The 26543-nt window shown below is 50.6% G+C and overlaps 1 protein-coding gene across 4 annotated transcripts in view; it reads left to right on the top strand.

The window, feature by feature from the left end:
- Positions 1-26543, top strand: part of EXOC2 (exocyst complex component 2) — a 211867-nt gene that overhangs the window by 64397 nt on the left and 120927 nt on the right. For all 4 annotated transcript variants that reach the window (XM_062183810.1, XM_062183824.1, XM_062183817.1 and 1 more), the window contains exons 7-11: positions 6127-6207; positions 15381-15526; positions 15644-15725; positions 16439-16541; positions 20405-20523. In XM_062183810.1, coding sequence (XP_062039794.1) covers positions 6127-6207; positions 15381-15526; positions 15644-15725; positions 16439-16541; positions 20405-20523 — 531 coding nt within the window. The remainder of the gene's footprint in view (positions 1-6126; positions 6208-15380; positions 15527-15643; positions 15726-16438; positions 16542-20404; positions 20524-26543) is intronic.

Genomic DNA, 26543 nt, shown 5'->3' with positions numbered 1-26543 from the left:
ATCAGTTTTGCTGTTGAAATCTAGGTCATTTATAAACGTGGCAGTCTTGAGTCTGAAAGCTCTTCCTTGTATGCTGAACATGTGTTTAATTTGCAGCCTTCAGTGGCCTGGATTCTTGTGGGTGAGAAGCTGTTTCCAGAATCATGCCCAGCTTTTGTGATGTGCTGGGAGAGCTGGCAGGACGCGCTCACTGGATGATGTGTTGGGTACAGCTGTGGCTTATTTCACAGAGACGGTGGGAATTGTAGCCACCCAGGGAAGAGGTGCGCGGGACAGGAACTGGGAGCTGGTCACCGACTTCCCGGGGACAGTGTCTGGTGTCGGGAAGCCGGCTGAGCCTCTGTGCCCAGGGTCTTTATTGGGGCACCGTCACGCAGTAGGTCAGTAGTCCTTATGGCTGACCTTGGTCGCTGGCTACCCAGGAGGTCAAGCTGATTCCCAGAGATCCCAAGCCCTGGCTGTCAGTCACACTGTTACACTACTGGGTGTGGCCCAGGGCACTTTTGTCAGGCAAGGCTTCCTGGAGTGTAGGGGTTATCTTCCTGGAGCCTGAGGCGATGGCCTGTCCTTTTTGGGAGCAGGATTACATTCTCCACTGCAGAATGACCCAGTGTTACTAATAGTTCCTGCTTTTCCTTTTGTATGCCTTGTTTTGGTTTGTTACCCACAGTATTCGTTGTGACCGGTTTGGATACCTTGTTTCTGGCATGTGACTTGTAAGCAGCATGAGTCAGAATTTTTAGTTCATTTTAGAATAGCACTCAGAGCTTTTACTTTTTAACAGAAGGATTTAAGTCATTTATATTTCAGTCATAGCTGAAATTTTTGTTATTTCTTTTCCTTTTTTCTTGAGTCTATTAATTTTTGTTCTTAATAAAAAAGGGAAACCTCTCTGTTATGTAGACTGTATTGTTTTTAGATTTGAGAGAAATGTTCCAAAATTATGTCCCAGGATGTCTTTTGGCTTTTATTGTGTATGACAACCGTTTAGCACTTCTTTATTTTCCTTGCTTTTTTCTGGTGTTAATTTAATTTGAAGCTACAGACCTAACTTCTTATTTTACCTTTTCCATTTTAGTCATTTTAGATTTATTTTTGTCTTGTACATTTAACTTTGCAACATTTTGCCATAGCTGCTTAAAACTTACTGCATATACCTGTAAATGTAGTTGACTTAAGTGTTTATTGCCTGTCTCTTTATATTTCATCTTTCCTATCTTCGATTTTTTTTTTAAATTTTGAGCAGGAGGGTAAATCTTTTGTGCATTTATGTTTCAAATTCTTGCATGTTTGAAAGTGTCTTTTGTCTCCTTTACACGAACCTCCCCTTGGCTGTGAGAGAACTATTTTCTGAAGAAATTGACCTAGTAACTTTCAATGTTGCAGAGAAAAAAAAAAAATCCTAAACCAATAAACTCTTTAGTATATAGATTGTTTTTTATTCAACCTAAATACTAAACACATGTATTGGTATAGCTTTAGCATAAGAAGAAGGAGAAGCCCTGGACAGCCTGCACTGGACTGTAAGCTCTGTGTTCATTCTCACACTTGACACGCCTTTGCCGTCGATGACTTGTGTCTTCAGTTCTTCCAGCGTTCCGCGTGTTGTGGCAGATGTCACTACAGCTTGTCTCGGGATGGCCTGGCAGGATGCTGCACCCCCCCCCCCCCCGCTGCTACCTGGCGGGGTGCCCGGCACCCCCTGTCTTTGCCAGGGTGTGCCTTAGTTGTGTGGGGAGAGCGTGCCTCTCTCAGTTTCTTCCCACTTCCACGGGGCTGGTCTAGGGAAATTAGTCTCCAAATGGTTAGAAAAGGAGCAGAGTCCATGGCGAGGAGAAAAACGAGGGAGCAGGACGATGGTCCTGAGCAGACGTGCTGTCCTTGGCTAGGGAGCTCCCTGTGCTTCTGCAGCAGCTCCCAGTCCTGCTGGAGTCCTGGTGGAGCGAGGCTGCTCGTGCCCAGTCCTCCTCTGGCGTCTTCAGTCCATGCCGGTCAGGCGTGCAGTCAGTAGCCCTTGCTTATCTTCGGGTTTGTATGCCTGTGTTGAAGTTTTGCACCCCCAAGTATTTGAATTATGACTCGACAAGAATCGTAATGGGCGTGCCCCCCCCCCCCCCCCCCCCCCCAGTGTTAACCTCGCTTGCACAGTACGGGTTGTTCTCATCTGTATCCCACAGAAGCGCTCCCGGCCGCAGACCCCCCTTTCCCATGGCAGCCGCTGTGCCATCCACTTCATGTCCCTTGTGGCCTTTTTTTATTTTTATTTTTTAAGTTTGATTGATTGATTTACAAGGCAGAGTTACAGAGAGAGAGAGAGAGAGAGTTTCTGTCCGCTGGTTCACTCCCCAAATGACCATTATGGCGGAGTCTGGGCCACTGAAGCTGGGACCCTGGAGCTTCCTCCAGGGCCCACGTACTTGGGCCATCTTCCACTGCTTTCCCAGGCACATTAGCAGGGAGCCTGGACAAGCAGCACCCATATGCGGCTCCACCCACTGTGGCCCGTGTCCCTGGCAGTCCTTACGGCCTCTCAGAGCCGCTGCTCACACCGTCGTCCCGAGTGGGCTGCTCTGGAGCCCTCCCGGCAGAGGAGCTGTCCGAGCTCCTCAGGGCCCTCGGCTCCTCTCCTGCGTGGTGACCGTCCCCCACCGGCCCTGGGCTTGTGCTTTAGTGACTGGTCCAGTTGCTTGTTTCTGCAGCCAGGCCCAGCGTGGGCGCTTGCTCTTGCTGAGAACCCTGTGGGCCAGAGCTGCCTGAGTGAATTTTCGTGGTATGCCAAGGAGGCCAGGGCAGAGTGGACGGCACACGCTGCCCACCGCACTGTTCTGTTCCCTGTCTTCTCCCCAGCTTCCTGTGGTGCTGCTGCTCCAGGTGGCTGGGCCAGAACGGAGTTTCTGGCACGTTCTATTCTTAGTGTCTGTTGATACATGAAGGTAGCCAGTGACCTAAATGAGAAGCGTTCCTACAGGTCGGTCTTCTATGTAGTAGTTGCAATTATTTTATTTGCTGTTGTCTTCAGTACAACCAGGGAAGGTAAAGGAATCCCAGATTATGCAACCACAGTGAATATAATTTCTATGTGATTTAGCCACTCTGATAAAAGCTTGGCAGAGTTTGTAAATCTAAATTATTAAGGCATCTGATCCTAACCCTCATTTCCTACTTTAGTAGGTATCATTTTCAGATGTTGGCATAGGAGCCTAAAACCTAGACCATGGCTTGTCTTTGTACAGCCAGGACTTAAGCGTGGCTGAGTTTTTCAAGGGTTGCTTAGAAGAGAGGAAGAATTGGTAGGAGCAGGAGTGTTGGTAACGGTGGTAGTAATAGCAGTGGTAGCAGTAGTTGTGCTAGAGGCCCTATGTGGCCCCCAAACCCTAAAATATTTACTGTCTGGTTCTTCATGGAAATAGTTTGCCAAACTCTGACCCAGTTTGAATATTCCTCTCACACAGACCGCTTAGAGTATGAATGTAACTTTGTGCCTGACACTGGAGCCTCACAGATGTTGCCCATACACACGTGTCATTCCTTCATGCCTCATTTCATAATGGCATTTGTGTAAATGAATGGACAGCTATTGCGCGTGTTTTTATTGAATTTGCAAATCTGACATTCACATGTATTCAAGAGTTAAGCAAAAGGATTGCATAATTTCAGTGACTCCACGGGCGGTCTTGCTGTAGCCTTGGCTTTTCTTTGAAGAGTACTTTAACGCATACCTATTTTGTTCCCGAGACACAAACCCGCGATGTTCAGTGCTTCCCATATCTGAGTTTAATAGATTAGAAACAGTGACAAACCTGTGATCCCGCACCAAGCTGCTCATTGAGTTATTCCACTAAAAATGTTTTCAGAGAAAACACAAGGTCAAGTGAACCAGACGCTGGGTTATTTGGTTTAATTTTCTGGAAAATAGGATTGCCTTTATCAGATCGCAGTGTCTCCCGGCTCTCATGCCTGGCTGACAGCTCTGACAGTGGCTCTGCTGTGGTGGCCATGGGCGGGAGGAAGTTGCTTTGTCAGCAGAAAAGCCTGTAAACTGAGCTGGGGGGACCAGGGTCACCTCCTCCTGACCTGCTGATCACTGATGGGTTATGTCAACGTCAGAAAATGTGGCTGCGTGATTTCTCTTCATGCTGGTTTTGAGTAGGGAAGCAGCACCGTAGAGGCAGGGCCGCCGTGAGGTGGAAGGCACCGCGGTGCACGGGACAAAGCACACACAGCGGCTGCTCTGCCGACAGCACCTCGGGCCCGCAGTTCCTCTGCAGCCAGGGTGGAGAGCGGGCACCACGGCACGTACCGGCAGGCCGTGAGCAGAGGCGCTCACAGAGAGCCTGCAGGCTTTGTCTTTGGCACTTAGGCATGGTCTGCCTTCTTCCCTGGAAGACAGTAGGCTGTTCCAGAATTTCAGGCAGAATTTGAGGTGACTTTGCAAAAATGAAAAGAACAAGATCAACATAAAAAAATTAAACTGAAAAGGAGCAGAGCAATAGCTGTTGTTGGACACTGGGCATGTGATTGTAGTGCATCTGAGTCTTGAATGTTAGAGGATTGTCTGAGTCACGGGAAATACGCTGAATGGAACGGATCTGATAAAAGAAATACGCATCTTTCTGTTCTTTTCCCAGACAGACTGTTCTGTTTATTGCTATCTTTTAAGCCACCGAGGTGGTTGATTCAGGCAGAACCCGCAAGCTCCTTTGGAGAAGCTGGGCTCAGCTGTCTGGACGTTGGGGCAGCCGCGCGTGCCTGGTGCGCTGGCGTGAGGGCCCAGAAGCACCCTGCCTGGGGTTTTGCTGGAGCACTTTGTGTGAAAGACGAGGATTCTGGGTGTGGAGGGACCGGAGGCCGCTTGATTTGCGACTGAGTGTGATTGCAGCGGGCACAAGTGGATTCTCATCCTGCAGGTGTGGACACAGGCGTAGCTAGTGCCGTGCTACCTGGACGCTGTGTTGGGATCGCACTAGTTAAGCTCACAATTTGGGTTTTGCTAAGTCAATTTGTTAGATTTTTTTTTGGAGCTGTAATTTTCCATCTGAAAAACAGAAAGGAAATGAAAATGTACTTGCAATATACATACGTTAGAGGCTTCCCACAGTGTTTGGGTTTTGATTACCTCTCAATTAATGATTGCCTTGATGTTTTTATTATGGCACAGTTCTGAATTTGAATTTATATTCAGCCTTTTTTGTTTTGAAAATTTTCTCAGTTCTTCTCCTAAAGAAGTCCGATTCATCCTGTTTGAAGCCTCTCCTTTTCAGAGGGCAACAGTTTTTAAATATAAATTTTTTAAAAGATTAATTTATTTAAAAGGCAGAGTTACAGAGGAAGGGAGAGGGATTCAAAGAGACAGAGAAAGATTGTCCCTCTGCCGGTTCACTCTCCAAATGGCCGCAATGCCTCGGGCTGCTCTAGTTCAAAGCCAGGAGCTTCATGCAGGTCTCCTACGTAGTTTCAGGAGCCCAAGGACTTGGGCCATCGTCTACTGCTTTTCCCAAGCACATTAGCAGGGAGCTGGATAGGCGGAAGAGCAGCCAGGACTTGAATCTGCATCCATGTGGGATGCCAGTATTGTAGCTGGAGCCTTTACCTGCTGCGCCACAGTGCCAGGCCCCTAAATACAAACTGTTAGGTGATTTCCTAATCATCTTTGTCAGAGGGGGACAGATCTTGCTAGATATTTCTCTGGAGCCTCCAGGGAAGTCATTTATTGTGAATGGAACATGAATAGTATGTGTTTTGCCATGTTCTAGCTCCCAAGGCTGAAACTGAGTTGTTGGGATGGATAGACTCCAAATAGTGCTTTTGTTTTGCAAATGGTGAATCCAGATATCAACATACTGGTCCCTAAGACTCGCTTTTCTTTTCCGTCCAGGGATTCCTGCCACTCAGTCTTGAAGACTGGACAGTTGAGTGTGTGTCCTGTGTGCTGTTTCCGTCCTGTTTGTGAACAGCCCAGCCTGGTGTCTGCTGGGGACTCTGCGCAGTGTTGCATGTTTGTGCTCCGTTTCGGTGGTGGAAACCACAGGACTGTTTTCTAGAGCTGTTTAAAACTGTCATTTTGATATGATATATTCCCACCCATTAAAATGGCCTACATTTTAAACTGGATTTTTTTTTTCCTAGCCATCCATCAAAAACTAGAAGCGGATGGAACGGAAAAAGTTGGAGGATCCATGACGCAGAAACTGGAGAGTGTTCTGAACAGTAAGTTTTGCCCCACTGCCCAGCACTATTTATGGACTTTGTAACGAGCGTTAACAGCATGCTAGGACCTGATTTTATAGAGCAAGGCGGTGAGTTGCGATTTAGCCTTTATTTCTAAATAGTAATGATTTAAATGAGCATAAAGGGAAATGGAAACATTGAGAATGAACGCCCTGCTTCTGTTTGCGTTTTATTTATGAGAAATCAAATCATAATTTGAAAACAAGCCAGTATATTTCTTAAGAAGTACAGTTTGCAGCCATGAAGCAGGCCGGTATATTAATGGCATCATCAGCCAGAGAGAAAACGCCGAGGCCATCGCTGGGATTGTCAGTGACCAGAGAGCCTGCCAAAGGCCACCCTCAGGTTTCTGCTGGTGTGGACGTGTATGACGCCAGCTGCCAGAATGATGGACAGCCTGGGTGTCATCTGTTTGTTTGTTTACATCATGATTCTTTTTTTTCCTCCCTGTGTCTAATTCTGAGACACTCTGTAAACACTATGGGCCTGGGAGCAACTGGTACACGCCAATTTTGAGTCCTGCCCACCACCCAACTCTCAGTCTCAACTACTTATCAGATTAATTAATCTCTATTGAGATATCAGGTGATTAAAAAGTAACTCACCCTCTCTCACATGCACGGTAAGTGTTGGACATGAAACAGTAATGTGGATTTCCTCATGAAGTTGGGTTGAGTGTAGCTGAGAACAGGAAGCCTCACTTGAGATTGTTAGAGTCTGTGACCGCAGGGCTGTGAAACGTAGCTGCTTCTGCCCACGGGGCACATTCTCTGGCTTTATGCAGATACCTGCTCCCAAGCCTGGGGGGTCAGAAAAAGTTAGAAAGAGGAAGCTTTAGCTTGCGGTGGACTTTCCTTGATAGTAGAATTCGAGTACTTGTATTTCATCGTAAATAACAGCACTTCAGTTTTTTCCCCTCTGACTATTATTATTTCTATTATTATCACTTGTCTTGGCCCTGTCTCTGGGAACCAATCACCTATTTTGTTAAGATGAGTGTATTCTGAATTCAACCCAAAAAAATATTCACTGACACTGTTTCTGTGTACACTGTAGCTGGGTATTCCGAGGTCCTGGAATCTTGGAAGGATATTTTCTTTTCTTTTCTTTTTGAGATTTACTTATTCATTTGAAAGTCAGAGTTGCACAGAGAGAGAGAGATCTTCTGTCCTCTGGTTCACTCCCCAGATGGCCACAGCAGCCGGGGCTGGGCCAGGCCAAAGCCAGGAACTCAGTCCAGGTTTCCCCTCTGGGTGGCTGGGGACTCAAGCGGTCGAGCCATCACCTGCTGCCTCCTAGGGTGCACACCAGCAGGTGAGTGGAATAGGACGCAGAGTGAGGATTCAAACCCATGGGATGTGTGTGTCCCAGGCAGCATCTGTCTCCCTCTCCCCTCCCCTCCTCCACTGGGTTTTGAAAGGTGACTTGTAGGAAAAGCTGACATCATTGTATCAGCAGATTTAGAGACTGCTGAGGTCTGTGTGCTGTGTCCAGCCTACCATAAGATGGTAAGGTAATTTCTTTTGTCTTTTAAAGAGTTGTTTGGGAAATCCTCCCTTGGGATTTGCGGTGTGAAAATTGTAGAGGAAGTTATATTCCTTATAACCCTGAACTTTTTTTTAGAAATGTACAATATAAGCTGTCTGTGTAAGTTTGTCCTTTTTGGATAAAGTTGAGCTTAGCACAGATGGTCAACTCTTTATGAGACTCCTTCCTCAGGACTTTTCGGGGTAAAAATTCTCCTCTAAATACATTTCTTTACAACAGTTCCATTTTTCCAGGAGCGCTCTTCATCAGCGTGATGTTGGTGCTTGCTTTCTGAGGTCAAGTGGAACAGCGTTTCTCTCCCGCTGGCTGTGTGGTCCTGTGCGTGGTGGCCTGGGGGACAAGGCCAGGAGGGAGGAGACCTCGCACCTCAAGTGTCTTCTGCCCACCCTGTACTGTCCCAGTGTCCAGGCTGCCAAGTGCCGTGGAACTCGAGGGAAAATTGCAGAGAATTAAAATCAGGAAAAATAGTTGTGGGAATAATATTGAAAATTTAACTTCTTTTTTTTTGGGCAAGGAAAGATTAAGTTAGTATAAACATAACTCAGTTTGCGTATGTTATTACTGTCTTACATATAATTACATGCTAATTTAATATAAAAGTTTCTTTGGTTTTGTTCTTTAAGGAGAGCTTTCCTTCTTTGTCTTAAGTTAGGCATTCTTTCTCGCTTTAAGCTAAGTTTCTGAAGGATAGTATTGACTACAAGAAACTTAACCCATTTTATTCAGAATCCATCAGTGTTGACATCTTTCACTGAGATGTCTTGTTTTCCGTGACGTATTTCTCATGTCTGCCTGTGAACTTAATAATTCCTTCTTGGTTTCAAACCAGGAATGACTATACATTTTCATACCAACCTCACACATCCACCTCTGTGCTTTCTCTGTCCCAGGGCTGTGCAGCGGTGCGAGGATGAGAGTGTAGCTGGTTAGCCCTTCAGAAGCGGCTAGGAAGCTGAAACACTGAATCCAGAGTTTTGATTCAGTTTAATTAACTTTAAGTTGCAGTATCCTGATACGGCTAGTGACCACTGTCTCAGCCAGCAGAGATGTAGATGAGGTAGCATTTGTGGTGATAGTTAGGGTGGTAATGGCTAAAACTTAGGTAGTGCTTACTAAGGGTCAGGTGTTGCTCTGATAGTTTAGATATATCTAGCTCTGTGGAATCTGTGGCATTATCTCCATCTTATTGATGACATCCTTGAAGCCCAGAAGATTAAATAAGTTACATAAGATCATAAGTGGCTGTAATGTACGTCCATGAATCCGGCTCTAAACTGCTGGCGGTCCATGTCGTGTGTGGTTTTTTCCTTTACTTTTATTTGCTTTTCTTTTCTCTCTCTCTCTCTCCCTCCCTCCCTTCTTCCCTCCTTCCCTCCCTCCCTCCCTCTCTTTCTCTCTCTCTCTCTTTCCTTCTTTTTTTTAAAGATTTATTTATCTATTTGAGAGACAAAGTTACAGACAGAGACAGAAAGAGACAGAGAGACATCATCCATCCTCTGGCTCTCTCCCCAGATGGCTGCAGTGGCTGGAGCTGTGTTGATCCAAAGCCACGAGGCAGGAGCCAGGAGCCTCCTCTGGGTCTCCCACGTGGGGTGCAGAGGCCCAAGCGCTGGGGCCATCTTCTTCTCTCCCAGGTGTATTAGCAGGGAGCTGGGTCAGAAGTGGAGCAGCCAGGACGCAAACTGGCGCCCATATGCTGGCACCGCAGGCGGAGCCTTGGCTTTCTACACTGCCGCGCTGGCCCCAAGTGTGGGTTTGATATGCACAAATTTCAGTGACGACAGTTCAGTTAAATAGCACCCACTTTCCAACAGCACGGTTGGGTTCCAGTCAGCACAGTGTGTTCACAGTGACTCCTTGCAATGTAGACTTCCTCGCTGGCTCTTCAGGCCGCAGCTCACCAGGTGCAGACAGGTGTGGGACGTGATGGGCGGGCAGCCTCGTCCCTTGCTTCAGCGACCCAGCACCGTGCATCTTTTCCAGCTCACGCTCAGACTGCCAAGTTTGTGGCTGTGTTGGCCTCCCTGTCTGCTGGTGACAAATACACGTGGCATTTTACATGAGTGGATAAGAGACTGGAATTGGCACACAAAGATGAAACCGTTATGACACTGTACGTGAAATTCAGATCTAAAATAAATGGAGTTACAGGAGAAAGAGCTGACGGTGGACACGTGACTCTGCTGTTGGAGAGTCCGGATGTGCAGTGAGGTGCCCTGCCGGCGTGAGTGAGGGAAGCGTTGGGGAGGAAAAGCGGCAGATGTCTCGAAGGAAGTGAGCCTTGAAGCAGCTCTGAGATGTTTCACACCCTCCCCTGCAGGTGTGAAGAGTGCGCTGTTGGAAGCCAGTTCACACCCCGAGAGGGGCATGAGCATTCACCAAAGAACAGCGAGGATGTCTAGGAAATCTCAGGGCAGAGAGGGAGCGTCAGCTCTGACTGCACAGAGTAACAAATCGCTTTAAGTTTTCGTGCTCTCAGTGTTTCAGTTTGTAGTGAACTAAATAAATATTGGTTTGACTTTTCATTTTCCTGTTCATTTATAACCAAAAGTGAGTTTTTAATATTTCAGGTTTTTTTAAACTTTAGACAAATTTAGCTGAGTTTTTTTTTTTTTTTTTTAAGTGTCTATTTGAGAGTTGGAGAGAGAGAGAGAGAGGCAGAAGAGGGAACCCCCAGCTGCTGGCTCGCTCGATCACTTCCATGCTCCAACTGTGGCTGGGCCGGGGTTGGAGCCAAGAGCTGGACACAGTGTAGGTCTCCCCTGTGGGTGACAGGCCCCCGATTCCTGGAGCCGTCCACCCCGCCTCCCAGCGTCGGCACTGGCTGGAAGCAAGAGTCAGCGGGCAGAGTTGAGGAGCAGCCCCGACAGCCCAGTGTGGGGTACAGGTGTCTTGATTGCTAAGCTGAAGCCGCCCCTCCCCTGCTCCAGCAACAATCTTCAGAAGTCAGCAGAACAACCGAAAATTTCCCATTGATTAAGTTTCTTTGCTGAGTTTCAGCTGGCATAGCCATTGATGTGGTCTCACACGCTGTGCGAAGTGAGGCGTGCCTGTACTGTGCTGTGCCACCTCCGAGTAGAAAAATAACCAGTGTTGACTCAGAGGTGCAGTGGTGGTCCTTGCTCTGTGAACGTTTTAGTGGGCACACGCTGTTGGATTCCAGGGCTGTGAAGGTAAAACCTGCACTCTGCTTCTGCAAGTCCATAGCTTCCTGCAGATTAACACACGTAAGCTGGTGATCGAGTTCCTGCGCACTGACGCTCTGCTGCCAGTCATCCTGGGATGTGTCCAGAGGTGCACAGGGAGCCTCGCCTAAAACTGCAGTGGAGCCGATATCCGGACGGTCATGTGCATCTAGAAAGGGGAGCCAGAAGTGGCTGGACAGGCGGAGGCCGGCAGGAGGGCGACTGAGTGGATTGACGCAGGTGCATCTCTGTGGGGCCAGCACTGTGCGCGTGCGTGTGTGTGTGTGTGTGTGTGGGAGTCTTAGAGAGGAGAGGGACTGTGACCCAGGAAGCAGGGTCCAGGGCAGACTTCCTGGATGGTAGTGTGGACTTTATCCTGAAGACCCAGGGTGAGCTGTGGGAGGAGTTCATATAGGGCATCTGATGAGGCTTTTGGAGAACACGTTCCATCTGCACAGAGAACGGGTTAGGAGGGAGCCACCAGAGGCGAGAAGAGAGACCTCGTGGGAGTGTGTGGCAGTGGTGTGAGGGGCACTTGTTGAGGACTTTCAACCAAAGTAGAGTGGATGACAGGCGAGAAGCCTTGAGATGAGGAAGGCAGTATCTGGTCACTGGTTGGAGGTATAAGGCAAGAAAAAGGAAGTAGCCAGGGACAACTTCTGGGTTCCTGGCCGCCAGTGGAGGAAGAAGGAACAGACCTGAGGCAAGAGGGGAGGAGTAGAGAAGAGGAAAGTGCAGCTGGAGTTCTGGCATGTTGGGCTGGAGACTCCCAAGGTCCTGCCAGCCTGGCCCTTGCTAGCGCTCGCCAGCTCCTTGCTGCATGGAATCCGGCAACTTGAACAGTCCCTGTGTTCCAGTTGCCGCCACCATAAAACGGGACTCAAAACGGATCCTGTCCTGTGGGAACACATGTGAGGTCCAGTGTCTAGCAGCCAGTAGCTGTCAGTTTGCATGTCCAGAGAAAATCTCTCTTAAAGATTTGACGTCAGCTGCCCAGGTGTCTTGATCTGGACGTGGCTGTCACGGGCACAGTCGGGTGGTTGAGTTGGCAGGACTGAAAGATGCAGCCTGAGCACCCTGTGTAAAAAGAAAGAAAAAGTCAAGGCTGTGAAAATATGAGTGAGTGGAAGCTGGGACAAAGGGGCTGACTCCCACCCAGCAGCTGACTGGTCAACATTTCACAGCTGGCACTAAACAAACAAAGCAACCCTAATATTAGCCTTTCCCGGTCTGCAAGGCGGTGGACTGCAGGCCATCAGCCTGACCGGAGGAGACATGGAGGAGCGATGGGGAGGACTGGCCCTCGAGAGCCGTGAGAGCCGGTCTGTGTACCGAACGTCGAGCCCCAGGATTCCAGTGTCAGGCATGGCGTAAGCAAGAGTTAATCACTGGGCTGATGCTGCTGTGTGAGGCCATGACGTCACAGAGAGCCGCCCGCCTTTCGGGATCTGCCGACACTGGCACACAGCTGGCCGCTGGTTAGGTCTCCTGGTGGTCCTGGTTTTGCTGTGAGTTTGAGTATCTGTGCCACCCACCTCATTTCCAGGTGCCCCAGTGTGACATTTTCTAATGTCACTCGACTTGCCTGTCCCTGAGACAACTTGTGACACAGGCTGGGAGTGGTGGGGAGGTCTCCCTCTGTCCTCCCCCACCCCCTCAGTCCCCTCAACGTGGAGAACACCCAAGTGTCAGCACCAAGAGAGAACAATGAGAAAGCGTGAGATCGCCTCGGAACGAACGTGCTGACACAGGACATTGCCGGAAGTATAGCTCGGGCGTCCTGGGTGCCAGGGCTCCCGCGCGGTTGACAGTGGTTTCTCTTCTTTCTTTTTCTTTCATCGTGGCTGATACCATGTCACTGGGCGGGTGTGAACGCCACTGGTTGGTGTGTGATGCTGGAGGGAAGTCTCACCGCTCCGCTTCTGCTCCAGAAGCGTGGTCCTTAGTTCTTGGGACTCCTGTGTGACTGAGCCGGGGACGGTCCCTGTCCAAATGGAGTGGTGTTGAGACTGCCCCGCGGAGCAGAGGCACCGAGCTCAATTCTCGGCTTGCTCAGTCCTGGTGACTGCACATCCGGGAATGTTCTGCAGCCTGTTAGGCCACCACCAGGTGGACCTGTTGGATTTTGTGGGCATTCACACACCTGGCGGCTGCTGCAAAGCTGGGTGTCCTTGGTGTGACAAGGTGGGTGGGCATCCTTCCAGATGACTCTGCAGATGGTGTGCCGAGGGCCCTGTTGGTAGCTTTGGGATCCACACGGAGAGAAGGCCTACGCTTCCGGGAATGGAGAGTCCCTGCCCGCACTTCTGGGAACGAAAAGTCCTTGTCAGGGTCCCCGCGGGTGCCTAAAGGTCAACCAGTGAGGATCAGACCTGCCTCAACCTTTAACCCCCACACCCTGTATCTATAAAAGGAGCCCTCCCAACCTCTGACACAGGACTTCCCTGGCCCCTGCCCTGTTGGGACTGGGAACCTCGCCTGGGAGTGGAATCCCAATAAAAGCCTGTGAATTAATTGATTCATCTGACTGGGAAGACTTGTTACACGCCCGACGTCTTCCACCTGTCTGAGGAACCTGGGAAGAGCGCAGTTTGTTGTCTTGTTTACAGCCCTAGAGAAGAGAAGTGTTGCATACATTTTGAGATCTGCTGGTGAGCTGCTTGCATGAGCCTGGCCTCCACTGCTCTCCTGTATTTTAACCCTGGATGTATTATCCAGTTATCATCACAATAAAATCCACAGCAGAATAATAGCTTAGAGACAGAAGCTGTCTATAAATTAAAGTTTTATAACTTAAATTTCTCACAGATGGCATAAATTGAAATTATCCACATCTAAGTATATGTATTTCTGCAAAACTAAATTATAATTTTATAGTTTATAATTTCTGATTATCTTTTCCTCTATAAAATATTTCTCTTTTATTTGATTATAAATGGATTTTCTCCCTCTGCACATTTCATACATATTACAGGAGTTAAAATTATTAGTCGCTAGTTTTTTTAAAATTAACTTAAAAAATAAAAGATGAGAAAATCTAATTTTGAACTCGTACACATTTTCCCACAGATTCCATCACTACAAAAAAAAAAGTGCTGGGTAATTTAACCTCTAAACCTTTAACTTAAGCAACCTTTTAGAAAGATTCAGTCACATCCATGTGTGTGTTTCGTTTAGGATGCCTCAGTTTATGAAGTTTATACCTTTAGAATGATAAACAAATACTTTAAAATAATTTTCTCTGAAGAAAAAAATGTTTTCACCCTGATCAGATTTCAGATGCTCGGTTAGCCTGCATTCTGTGGTTGATGGCCAGGAAGAGATGTATTGTTTTCTCATCTTGTAATAGAAATTGAGTATTCTACATTAAATAGCATGTGGTGAAAACAGCTATCTTGACAAAACAAAGTTTTTATATCACGCCTTTAAAATTTCAACAGAATTTAAACATTATTTAGCTAAAACAGTCCTGCTACAGAGACGGCTTCTGAGGCCATCGGGCCACCCACGGTGCAGGCCGAGAGCATGGCATGCCACCCAGTGAGACAGAGGCCAGCTTTTCATCTTTGCTTAAAGTATAGTCACTAGACCAGATAACGCAGAGCCTTTTTACAAGCTACAGGCAGCCATCAAACCGCCCGAAAACAGTTTATCCTTTTTCTCCCCCTTCTTTGTGGCTAATTAAAAATAATTCGCAAGTTGCAAAGTTTAAATTGTTTTTGTGCACAGCACATTTTGCTTTAGGTAGAGCACATCTTTCGTTACAGTGATTAATAGAGTTTGAAGTCTAAAGAGAACTTACGGAAAGTCAAGTTCATGTGTAATTTTATAAGAATTAGCTGATTTAAAAAACAGTCAATGGCTCTGTGCTGAAGTTTGTCGTTTCCAATTGCGTGTGTAATTTTCTGTGCCTGCTACACCAAGAGGTAATTCTGCCAAGAAAGGCGACTACTTTTAAAATGTTTTTTTGAGCAGCTTGTCTGAAAACTGTTCGTTGTTTCATTACTCAGTAAGCAGATATTGGACCTGTGGAACGTAGCTGATGTGTGTGCACACACGGGCGTCAGTGTTTCACCTATACAGTCTGCAGTAGCTTACGGCCTGTGATTGCTGTCGCGTGTGGAAGAATGACTGACACAAACGTAGGCTCACCTTGCAGAATTTATTTGGGTCTGGTAAATAGGACTGCTTTTAATTGGATACCATTCTTAGCATATGAAAAGACTTAAGCAGGCAAAATGGAAATTTTATTTTAGCAAACCAAAATGGTCTCCAATATAGCTTAACTTTTAAGGAAGTAAAGTCTGGCTGGGTTTGAAAGTAAAGCTGACAGCAGTCTGAGCGTCCAGTGCTCACGGATGCATTTTCTGTTGAAAAGCAGCTCTCTGCTAAGTTTCTTTTTTCCTCCGTCTAAAACAGGGGCGAGCAACACTGCAGACACGTTGTTTCAGGAAGTCTTAGGCCGAAAGGACAAGGCAGATTCCACCAGAAACGCCCTCAACGTGCTCCAGCGATTTAAGTTCCTCTTCAACCTGCCTCTGAATATTGAAAGGAACATTCAGAAGGTGGGGTGCCCACTTCCGTGGTAGATTCTGTCGGCTCGTTAACATGTTTTAGAAACCTCCACCAGGTGTCTGCATGATGCTGTAGTGACAGTCCCCGAATGTGTCTTTATTTTCTAGGGTGATTACGATGTGGTGATTAACGACTACGAAAAGGCCAAGTCTCTCTTTGGGAAAACGGAGGTGCAAGTTTTCAAGAAATGTAAGATTTGTTTATTGCTTTCCCGTGACAGGGAGGGTGTGGCATGCGTGCCGTGAGGAATGCCGCGTGCACTCAGTTTCGTCTGTGTGCCGTGGTAAAGCAGTCGCTTCGCAGAGGACGTCCTGGCTTCCCTGCCGCAGGCAGTGCTCCTGAGCGGCTCCTCCACGGCCGGGCGATAGGCTGTTCGCTGCTTTGTTAGCCACGATGCTGTCACAGGGCTTTTGTTACTGGGACGAACAGCGATGGGTATTTTAGAGAGATGGAAGCCCATGGTTCAGTCTGTGCTTGCAGGAAGGCCAGGGTAGCTCTGAATTCTAACCTTACTTAAAACCAAACTCAGTACCTTTAGAATTACATCTAATGCCGGACTTACAGAGAACAAGAAGAGCTGCCGTGCCCTGTGGTGAGGCCTTATCCCAGGGCTCTACTGACTTTAAAGAAACGAGGTCTGTGAGGACCCAGAGGTTTTTTTAATGTGAATTTTCCATGCAGTGAAATGCAGAGACCTTACATGTCACAGGCCAGTGAGTTTGACAAATGCGTCTGCGCGTGGAACCCACTCCCCAGTGGGGGTTTGGGGCTCCAGAGAGGCCCCCTGTACTTCTTCTCAGGCTGCCCGGCCCCCTGAAACAGCCCCTGGCCTGTGTTTCCGAAATTTGATTTTTTAGAATTCCCATTCCACGAAGCTTGTCTGTTCTCCTCCTCTTTCATAGACTATGCTGAAGTGGAGACGCGAATCGAGGCTCTGAGAGAGTTGTTGCTGGCTAAGCTGCTGGAGACACCGTCAACTTTGCATGACCAGAAGCGTTACATAAGGTAACCCTTGTGCAAGCATTTGACAAAGCTCTGACATGGGCTCCGTGCTGATGCAGCTGGAACTCTTAAAGCTGCCTTGGATGAAGTTAGGAGATTGAGGCAACGGGGAAGGGAAGAGGAATGAACGTGGGAGCCGTGTGGAGAGCTCACTTTCTACTGTCAGGAGGTCCTGCCAGCCTCCTTGTGGACTTGCCTCTTCCCCTGGCTGGTGGGGCATCTCACCTCACAGACAGCGCAGGCCACGGAGCAAGGGCCCCTGCGTGGCGGAGAGCAGGATCTGTGGCACACCGGCCGCGCTGCAGGAGCTCTGGAGGGCTGGTTTACTGTGGAAGCCACGGAGTGGGGAATGCCGAGCAGAAAAACAAAACAAAGCACTGCTGCTGAGTAGGACAAAGATGGCCGTCACAGCGGAGGAGGGGCAGGCCTGGGAAGGAGGCGCGTTGCCTAACGGGACCAGGTGTCCCTGAGTTCTCAGATCAGGGGTACACTGGAGGGTTTAACAGCACCCGGCGCATCAGCAGTTGCTAATTTTTTGAAAAAAAATTTTTTTTTGACAGGCAGAGTGGACAGTGAGAGAGAGAGAGAGACAGAGAGAAAGGTCTTCCTTTTTGCCGTTGGTTCACCCTCCAATGGCCACTGCGGCCAGCGCATCTCGCTGATCCGAAGCCAGGAGCCAGGTGCTTCTCCTGGTCTCCCATGTGGGTGCAGGGCCCAAGGACTTGGGCCATCCTCCACTGCACTCCCGGGCCACAGCAGAGAGCTGGCCTGGAAGAGGGGCAACCGGGATAGAATCCGGCTCCCCAGCTGGGACTAGAACCCGGTGTGCCGGCGCCGCAAGGCGGAGGATTAGCCTGGTAAGCCACGGCGCCGGCCAGCAGTTGCTAATTTTTACGTCTGTGTGGCTTATCCCAGGGCTTGGGGACAAAGCCTATAAGTGACAAGCTTTCTGTGTCTGTGAGTGTAAAGTATCAACTTTGCTTTCTCCTGGGATATTTTGAGTGTGGCCTTTGCTGTCACTGTGAGCCGTTACTTTTTAAGTGTTGTAACTTCTGTTTAATCAGTGGTTTATTGAGTAGCTGTGGCTGTCAACGGTGCTGGCCTGTGTGCACTTCTGCGTCCAGTGGTGGTTGCCCTGTGAACTCCAGGCACGAGACGTTGTGCAGGGGACGGGTGTGTCGCACCCAGGTTCTGGTGAGGAAAGCTGGTGGGCGTGCCTCCAGCAGCAGAATGTAGGGCGATGGATGGATGGCTACAGAGTATGTGGGGCCTACAGCTCAGCACAGGGCCATTCTGTGTGTCCTGTAACCCAATGGCCACCTTGCGAGGGCACAGGCATCACACCCACCATGCAAGCGCAGGGGCCAAAGGTGCTTTTAAATGGCTCCTTGTACTGCCTTGTCCCCCCGTCTTTCCAAAGGGTGAAGAATAAGAATGTCAATAATACATTACTTATTTTTTTAATCATTGTATTATTTCTGATTCTTTGAGAAGACACTGAGCAACTCTATTACCTTTTTAGTTCAAACTTTTAGTCATCGATAACTAGAAAAATAAAACCAAAAACCAGGTCAAGGAACCTGCATTGTGGCGCAGTGGGTTAAGAAGCCCCTCGGGGCTCCGGAGGCCCTGGTTCAGCCCTGGTTCAGTCCTGGCTTCTCCGCGCTTCCAAGCCGGCTTCCGCTAACGCACACCTGGGAGGCTGCAGGTGGTGGCTTGAGTACCTTGGTCCTGGCCACCCACCTGGGAGACCTGGGTGGAGTTCCTGGCTCCTGGCCGCTGTCTGGCCCAGCCCTGGCTGTTGGCGGGTACTTAGGGGAGTGAGCCAGTGGATGGAAGATGTCTCTCAGTCTCTCCCACCGTCTGTTTATCACTGTGCCTTTCAGATCAGTCATTCATGTGTGCATAAAGAAGCCCTTGAAAAAGCAAGCCACGTAGCCGCTGGGCTTTGCCGTCTGTGGTGCTGGGGGCCGTGGGCAGCAGGCAGGGACTGAGGCAGCCTTACCGGCCTCCATGGGAGCCTCCACCGTCCAAGCTGTCCAGGCTGTAGGTGTGAACGTGAGGTGGCCGGTTTATTGTGTTCCTGTCATTGCAGCCGCCCTGCTCCTGAGTGGAGGCTGCAGCGCCTCTCTGAGCGCTGGTCCCCTCGGGTCCCTGCGAACGGTTAGGGGGTGTGTCAGGATTCGGCTGCAATGGCTTCAGCCTGTGTAGTTTTAAAATCCCGAGTTTGTGTTTGTCGTAATTCACATTTTTTACCTTGTTTATCCCCTCCACAAAGCCTTTTTTTAAAGTGTTCTCGAATACACAGTTCTGAGAGAACCAGCCGTGGTGCATCACAGCCTAAACCCAGCCCCGGGAAAGGCCCTGCAGGCTTCAGGCTGCGGAGTGGGGAGAACGCGCTCAGACTCAGCCACTCTGGCAGCCTGAGGACCTCACCTCCAGGAAGCTCCCTTGCCTGGATGGGTACCCGCTGAAGAGACCTGAGGGAGGCCTCACCAGACCGACGTTAGGAAGTGGCGGAGCCAGGGGCCTGCGGGAGGAGCCCGGGGAAGGACTCCTCTGTGCTCCCCGTCCCATGGCTCACAGCCCCGGGCAGCGGCTTCCCCAGAGCACCACTGTGCTTTCCCGCAGCACCCTAGGGGTGCAGACGGCGCTGGGGGAGCCCGCAGGGCCCTGTGCTCTGGGAGGTGTGCGTGGAGCAGTGGCGGGGCCAGCAGCTGGGAAGGGAGCGCCCTGCGCCGGGCTGCAGGTGCTGTGCTGGGAGCGGAGCTTCCTCTCTGCGTGCCGTGTTCCCCAGCAGGAGTCCCGGCTGGCTGCTCTGTGTGTGAGCTGCCTCCTGTGACCGCCTCGGCACAGAGCTGCAGCCTGAAGTGGCCCTGGTGGCCAGGGCCGCACGGCCCCGGAAACGAGGTCTCCCCGACAGCTGGCGGGGGTCGGGGTCCTCAGCCTTCGGCAGACACTGAGCTGCTGAGGCACTGGGGACTGGAGGGACCGGACGGGCATCAGGCTTAGCCCTGAGGGCCTACGTGTTGGCCAGGGGCCACTGCTTATAGCACTGGTGACTGTTTCCCATTGAACAAGGCATTTATCCTCCGGACAAGACAGCTTTCTGTCCGGGAACAGTTTTGCAACAGTCCCTGCCTTTGGAGTGGACTGCGTTGGATTTCATCTGTTAGACTTAGGTATCTTGTGAAGGAAAAAGACAAGATCTTCAATGGCGTTTGACAGAAAATTTTCAAGTGGGTTTGGGTGTTCATGCACAAAGATGACTTCAAACAGTTCAAGAACTATTTGAAAACTAAGAAAAACACCTGTGTATCCTATAGTTCCTAGAGAAACGTTTTCTCAGTCACAAGGTAGACTTCAGAGGCAGTGTGTGTTGTCACCACATCTCTCGCAGAGAAAATGCCTGGTGTTTAGTTAGCTCCTCATAGGAAACGGTGTCACACTGCCATCTAGTGGCAGGCTTTCATATGAGACAGGAGTTTTTTGAGAAACGCTGAAATTTATAAATGTTCACCCAGTGTGCTCTGCTGGTTCCCACCTGTGTTTAATAAAGTGACTGTGTTTAATAAAGGGGGCACTGGGAGCCAGATGTGCAGAGAGAGACGGGTCCTCACCAAGCGGATAGGATCGCCTTTTACAAAGAGCTAATTTGGAAGAATTACAGGTTCCCCGTTATTTATTAATGTGTGGCAAGAAGCTTTAACCTATCTCCTTGAGAGCTGAGTTCTAGAGACTAATGTTGGCAAGTGCTTTACGAATTCATAACACTTTAGGGTTCTTTTTAATAATGATTTTTGAGATCACCGGTGCTACCGACGGCAGAGCAGTTCTGTTTGTCACCCATGGCTTTGCCTTTGCAGGTACCTGTCCGACCTCCATGCGCCCGGGGACCCAGCCTGGCAGTGCATCGGCGCCCAGCACAGGTGGATCCTTCAGCTCATGCACACCTGCAAGGAGGGCTACGTGAAAGACCTGAAAGGCAAGGCCGGGCCCTTCCTCCCTGTGAGACCACGTGTCCCAAGGCCCCTCCTACTTCCTCACCTGTGGAGTGCCTATGTCCCAAGGCCCCTCCCACTTCCTCCCCTGTGGAGTGCGCATTTCCCAAGGGCATGACGACTTGGTTTTCTTGCTGCCTGTATCGGGTACTTTCTCTTTGTTCTGTGTGGCCACTGGTGAGCATTAGGCCTAAGCGTGGTCACGGACCAAGGAAGGAAGAGCCCCCGCGTGCTGCGAGGACTGAGAGGTTTGTCCCAGACAGCGCTGTGCGGCAGGCTTGCCGCGAGCCCTCGGTAACTCCCCGTCTGTTCCTGTTCATCACACGTGCCGGGGAGAGGGTGGGGAGGCAGGCAGTTACTGGAAGAGGAGGGAAAGACTTTGCACATGTCGCTAACCAATGAAAAGCAGGAGTGCGTGATTGGAAAATGAAGGGTACTGTGGAGGGGGGTGACTGCTGCAGTGTCTCAGAGAGGCTCCACGTGGGCTGAGAGCGTTCAAGGCCAGCTGCAGCCTGTGCAAAGGCCCTGGGGAAGAGGAGTTTAACCAGAGCTGAGCTGCATGTCACGCAGGCCAGCGATCAGCAGACACGGGATGTGTGGAACGTGTCCTGTGCTCCGGGCACTGCAGGTGCCACGCTGCCGTGGGCAGCATCCTGGCCAGTGCCTGGCTCAGCAAGCCTGCAGGGTACTGCATGAGGCAGGCAAGCGCTGGCCGCTAGAACCCTCCGGCGTGAGCTGCTGTGTCAGGCTGGGTGTGCTCTCAGCCCTAGCACGGGTCCAGAGCTTCAGGTCAGGGCAGTGACCTCTCTTTCACTTTTTTTTTTTTTTTTTAATTCACTTATTTATCTGGAAGGCAGAGCAGCAGAGAGAGAGATCGAGATCTTCCATCCCTGGTTCTCTCCCCAAATGGCTGCAGCCTGCAGCCTGGGCCTGGGCCAGACTGCTGCCAGGAGCCAGCAGCTTCATCTGGGTCTCCCCCATCATGTCTCTTGCGAGCTGAGTGTGACCTGTACGGAGCCACTGAAAAGTAGGAGGGAAGAGTGGAAGCCCACCCAAGGGGAGAAGGTGTGCGTCTCCGGCACTGTGGGCAGCCGCAGGCCCCAGCTTCCGAGCGCCCGGAGCTCTGTGTGACCACAGCGGTGGACGCGGAGGCTGGGCAGGGCTTCAGGGGCACCAGATGATGGATGTGGAGGGTCCCAGCTTCGTGCAGGGGGCGTGGGGGCACCTGAGGGTCTGGAGCAGGGAAAGGCGTGAGCAGACTGAGCTGTAGGCCGATGCCAGCTGTGGCTCCTGAGGTGAAGGGGTGAGGAAGACAGGAGCGGTGCGCGGTCAGGAGGCTGGAGCGGCGGGCAGGCACCTACCCAGCTCGGAGATCGTGGCAACAGGAGGAAAGTGCCCCGAGCGGGGAGCTGATGAAGGCTGACGAGGGTGATGGTGGCCTTCAGTTGGGGCACGGGGGATAAGAGGAGCCCTCCTCCCGCCCCCCACTTTGGATGGGTTGGTGGTTGAGTTAGAGGGGGGTGGTTTGTGCGGAGGCTGACGCTCTCACCCAGGAAAATGAGAGGAGAAGAAAGCCAGCCCAGGAGAGGAGTGGTGTCTCAGGGTGTGGTAGAAGAGAAGCAGGGGGGGCGGCCGCAGGGGCCACAGGGCCGCCGCATCACAGCTCAGGAGTGGGAGACGCGGGCTGAGGTCCTGCAGGCTGGGCACCCAGGCTGCCGAGGGTGGCCAGGGCGAGGAAGCGTCAGTGGCCTGAGCCCCTGGATACCCGAGAGAACAGGGAACAGCCCGGCCCGAGGGCCCGGCAGAGAGCTGGCTCTGGCTTATTTGTAGCACAGTGCTCTTGTGACTTAACTGGCCTGGATCGGAGGACTTTGCACTCTGGCTCCGTTCTTTTCCACACATGATAATTTAAGAAAACCCACGTGTTTCTTTATTGATGCTGTTGTTAAAGTTCCTATGAATGTCATTTTTAAGATTTTTAAAAAAATTTTTAGTCAGAGAAAATGACAGGAAATGATGTGCAGTCTAGGCTGCAGGGATTCTTAGGATGCCTCACCCAGGAGGGGGCTTCAGAAAGCTCACGTGAAAACGACATTAAATGATAAGCTTGAGACCTGCGCAGTGGTGCCGCAGGTTAATCCGCTGCCAGGGACACCAGCATCCCACATGGGCACAGGTTCGAGTCCCGGCTGCTTCTCTTCCGATCCAACTCCCCGCTGATGGCCTGGGAAAGCAGCGGAGGATGGCCCAAGTGCATGTGGGAGACCCAGGAGAAGCTCCTGGCTCCTGACTTTGGCCCTCTGGGATAGCAGCCATTTGGGGAGTGAACCAGTGGATGGAAATCTCTCTGTAATATTGCCTTTCAAATGAAATAAATATTTTTTTTAAAAAAAGTTTATTTTGGTTCCACAAATTTTGAAATCCATGCTTTTTTTTTTTTCCGGGCTGTCTCCTTTCATTTGTCTCTCTGTGGCTCCAGCTGGTAATTTTTGAATTTTAGTGTGTAGTCTGTCCCTCACCATTCACTACCTGTCAGAATCCTTGGGGTGTTTTTCTTTAAAAATGTTTATTTTTATTTATTTGAAAGGCAGAGCAAAGAGAGAGATGGGAGACAGGAGTGGGGGTGGGGGAGAGGCAGAGAGAGGGCTGAAGCCAGGAGCCCAGATCTCCGTCCGGGGCTCCCACGTGGGTGGCCGGCTCTCAGCACTTGAGCCACCACTGCTGCCTCCCAGGGTGAGCGTGAGCAGGGAGCTGGGTCGGGAGCGGGAGTGGACTGGGACTGGGCCGCAGGCGCCCACGCAGGGCTTCACCTGCCGGGTGGTCTTCGTGCTCTCAGCGCCTGCCCTGCACCCTCTCCATGCCGGTTACCGGGTGTCAGTCATTGTCGGGGTGCCAGGTGGGGCCTGCACGTGCAGGGCCCGCAGACCCCTTGGAGCCTGCAGCCTTAGGGGAGGGACACAGGACTTGCAGAAACACGTACGTGTGTTTTTATTGTAATTGTGAAGCGGGGCATAGAGGGTGCTGTGACCTCCTGGGACGTGGGGAACCCGTGTCACTGGGGGCAAACACAGGAAGCTCCCTGGCAGAGCTGGTATCTCTTCTGAGGCCAGGTGGGGGCCAGCAGCGACCGGCAGGTGGCAGGAGGTCTGCTGGGGAGACCTGTGTGCGCGTGTGAGAAGCAACAGGAACACGTTTGCTGTGGCTGGATTTGAATTTCTGGGGTGCATGCACACAGCCTCTCTGGGGTTGGGAAGGTTCTAGGGAGTGTTGATATCTTATTTGCACATCCACGGTGCTCCACCAGCGAAGGCCTGGGTTCCTCCTGAGGCTGAAGGGGAACGGCTGTACCTGGCGGGTTCCTTCCCTGCCGTCGGCTCTCGCCGTCTGCAGCCAGCACGGGCCGACCCCTCGCGCTCTCCGAGGCAGCGGAGGCCGTGGGTCTGAGGTGGCCCTGCTCATCCGTGACAAGCCCTACCCAGCATTGCCTTTGGATTAGAGAGCGGAAGCACAAAGCCCTCAGGACTCCCTGAACCTGCGCTGCAGATGTTACTGTGCGACTGCTCCCTAGTCTGATCGCTGCGGGCTGTCTTAGTGTTTCCTTTGACGTGAGTCGGTGAAGACCGCCGCTGTAAGTCAAGCAGGTAACCCTGATGTAATGTGGTCTTGTCGGCTCAGGTCGTAAGCAGTTCTGATGTCATTTTGGAGAACCCCAAACAGATTTAAAAGCAGAAACAGAACAGTCTCCTGTGCCCACGCTAGCGTCAACAGCTGTCAGCTCCCAGCGGGCCTATGGTCTCTGGCCACCCCTGCCCCTTCTCCCTCCCGCCCCCGGCCACATCATTTCACCCACGATTAACTCAGCCGTTTTCTGAGAGTCAGAACGGTGCCTGCTCCTCCTGCAGGACTCCTGCATTCTGAATGCAGGGAAAGTGACTTTGGAGCTTTTCTGTTGTTGCGTCTTCGCTTGGACTGTAAACACTGGAGAAAGCAGGGGTCGTAATGGTTTCAGGAAAGCCACGGGAGAACAAGGCTTCAGAGCTGAGGCCGCCCTGTGGAATAGAGCACGGTTTTAAGTGGATGGAGTGTAAGTATTTCAGGCAGGAAAAGAATTCTTGATGTCTTTTTAAGTAAAGCTGATCTGTACGCATGAATGTAAGAAAGCCTAATTAACATATAAATATTTTTTACAGTCTTTGCAGGGTGGTTTGGGGAAAAATGTTAATTGTATTTAGTCTTGTGGTCTTCAGCGAGAGTCCTGGGGGCAGAGAGGGTGGCGGGTTCATAGCCAACCGCCCTGCACACAAAGCCGCCTCTCCCCAGGAAAGGTTCTTCTGTGGGTAAAGCTTTCGGCAGCAGAGGGGCCTCAGGGTTGTTGTGCCCAGGAGCACCGCTCCAGGCCCCTTGCCGTATTGTGCACCTGCAGCACGCCTGCCCTGGGCTCCCAGACCGCCCTCTCCGGGCCTGGTTCTGCAGCCCGCATGCGAACGTCTGGTTTTTCTAAGGGGAAGAAAGGGTGGGGGAAACCAAAACCAAAGTCCCTGTTTTTAAAAGACCCATCGGGAAGGCTGGCGCGCTGCCGGACACAGGTGCTTGCTGGTGTCGGGATTCCCAGCGGAGTGTCCACGCAGCACGGCGCGGCTCTCCCCTGCTTGGAAGGCAGCCCTCTGTCCCCAGCCGCCGCCACAGCCGATGGAGAAGTGGCACTCGTGTTTTCAGACGGCCTGGAGTGGGTCCCGAGCTAGATCAGCCTCCACTTCCCTGCAGGAAAAGCCCCTGGCCGGCCCGCCTCGGCCTGGCCTCAGACTGGGCGGGCAAAGGTGGCCATCAGGGTGGATCCTGCCTTTTCTGCGAAAGGGAGTTTAACTCTTCAAGCGTCTGCCGGCTCTTTGTGGTAACTGAGGGGAAAGGCACCCGCCGGGCCGTGGGGTGGCCTCCCCTTCTTCAGTGGGTGCTCAGTTAGGACTTGCCGGAGGGACGTCTTGGAGCTGGGGCGAGATAGGGGCCCCGTGGACTGGGAGCCGTAGCTGACACGAGCCACGGATTCCTGACGAGTCAGCGCCCGGCGGCGGCAGACAGGGCTCGGGTTCTCTGGAAACGTGAAAGACAGCTGCTCCTGAGTGGCTTGCTGGTGATCCGTACCCTGATGGCTCTTTTACGAAAGCAAACTGTTAAGAACAGAAGTCATGCTAAATATTTATCCTCTTAATAATTTCACACATCCAGCAGATTGTTAGTTACTTGCTGAAAGAAAAATATTTAGGTTTCTCCAAGGACCTGAAGATATAAAAAGGCCACATTTTCAACTCAAGCTCATAAAATACATGTATAGGTTATATTATGGTTTATCTACAATCTTACAAATTTATATCATATCACTAAACTGTATTTTTTCTTGATATTTAAAAATACAACTGTGGTCTTTATATGTTTTACATGTTTTATATGGTATTGCTTTTAAGTGGTAGGGTTAATAGATACCGCTCTGGTATTACCATGATACGGGATTGTATAGACTTCTCATGTTCTGGATTAATTACCAGAAGATTCATTTAGCTTTCCACAAAATTACAAAAATATTTCCATGGTTAAAAAGACTAGTAAAAGTGTGTTACACATAAATTAACTCTTTTAATAAATTAGAACCCTTACTTTAAAATTATTATAATGAATCAGTGCTAGGAAGGTTATTTTAAGGGGCTTGTTTTCTTGCCATTTCTGCAGTGGTATCTCTCCTGTGAACCTGGAGTGGTAGCGATCAGAGAGGCAGGGCTGCAGCCCTTGAGAGCCAGCTTTATCTCTCGTCTGCAAGCCCTTTTGTGTGGGGCTCGCACACAGAGCCGCACTGCAGGCTGAGGGAGGGGCTTCCTCCCAGGCTGGTTGGGGCAGGTTGCAGTGGCAGGGGCTTCTGTAACGCTGGTTTTAGAAGATGAGGTGCTCAGTGGGATTGTATCCTCCTGCTTTCAGACTGCAGCTCTAAGGGGACCTAAAGGGGAAAGGAAAGGAG

Source organism: Lepus europaeus, chromosome 3 (genome assembly GCF_033115175.1).
Source record: "Lepus europaeus isolate LE1 chromosome 3, mLepTim1.pri, whole genome shotgun sequence".
Classification (NCBI taxonomy): Eukaryota; Metazoa; Chordata; class Mammalia; order Lagomorpha; family Leporidae; genus Lepus; species Lepus europaeus.
Note: the sequence above shows the minus strand (reverse complement) of the source record. Positions and strands in the feature narration are given on the sequence as shown.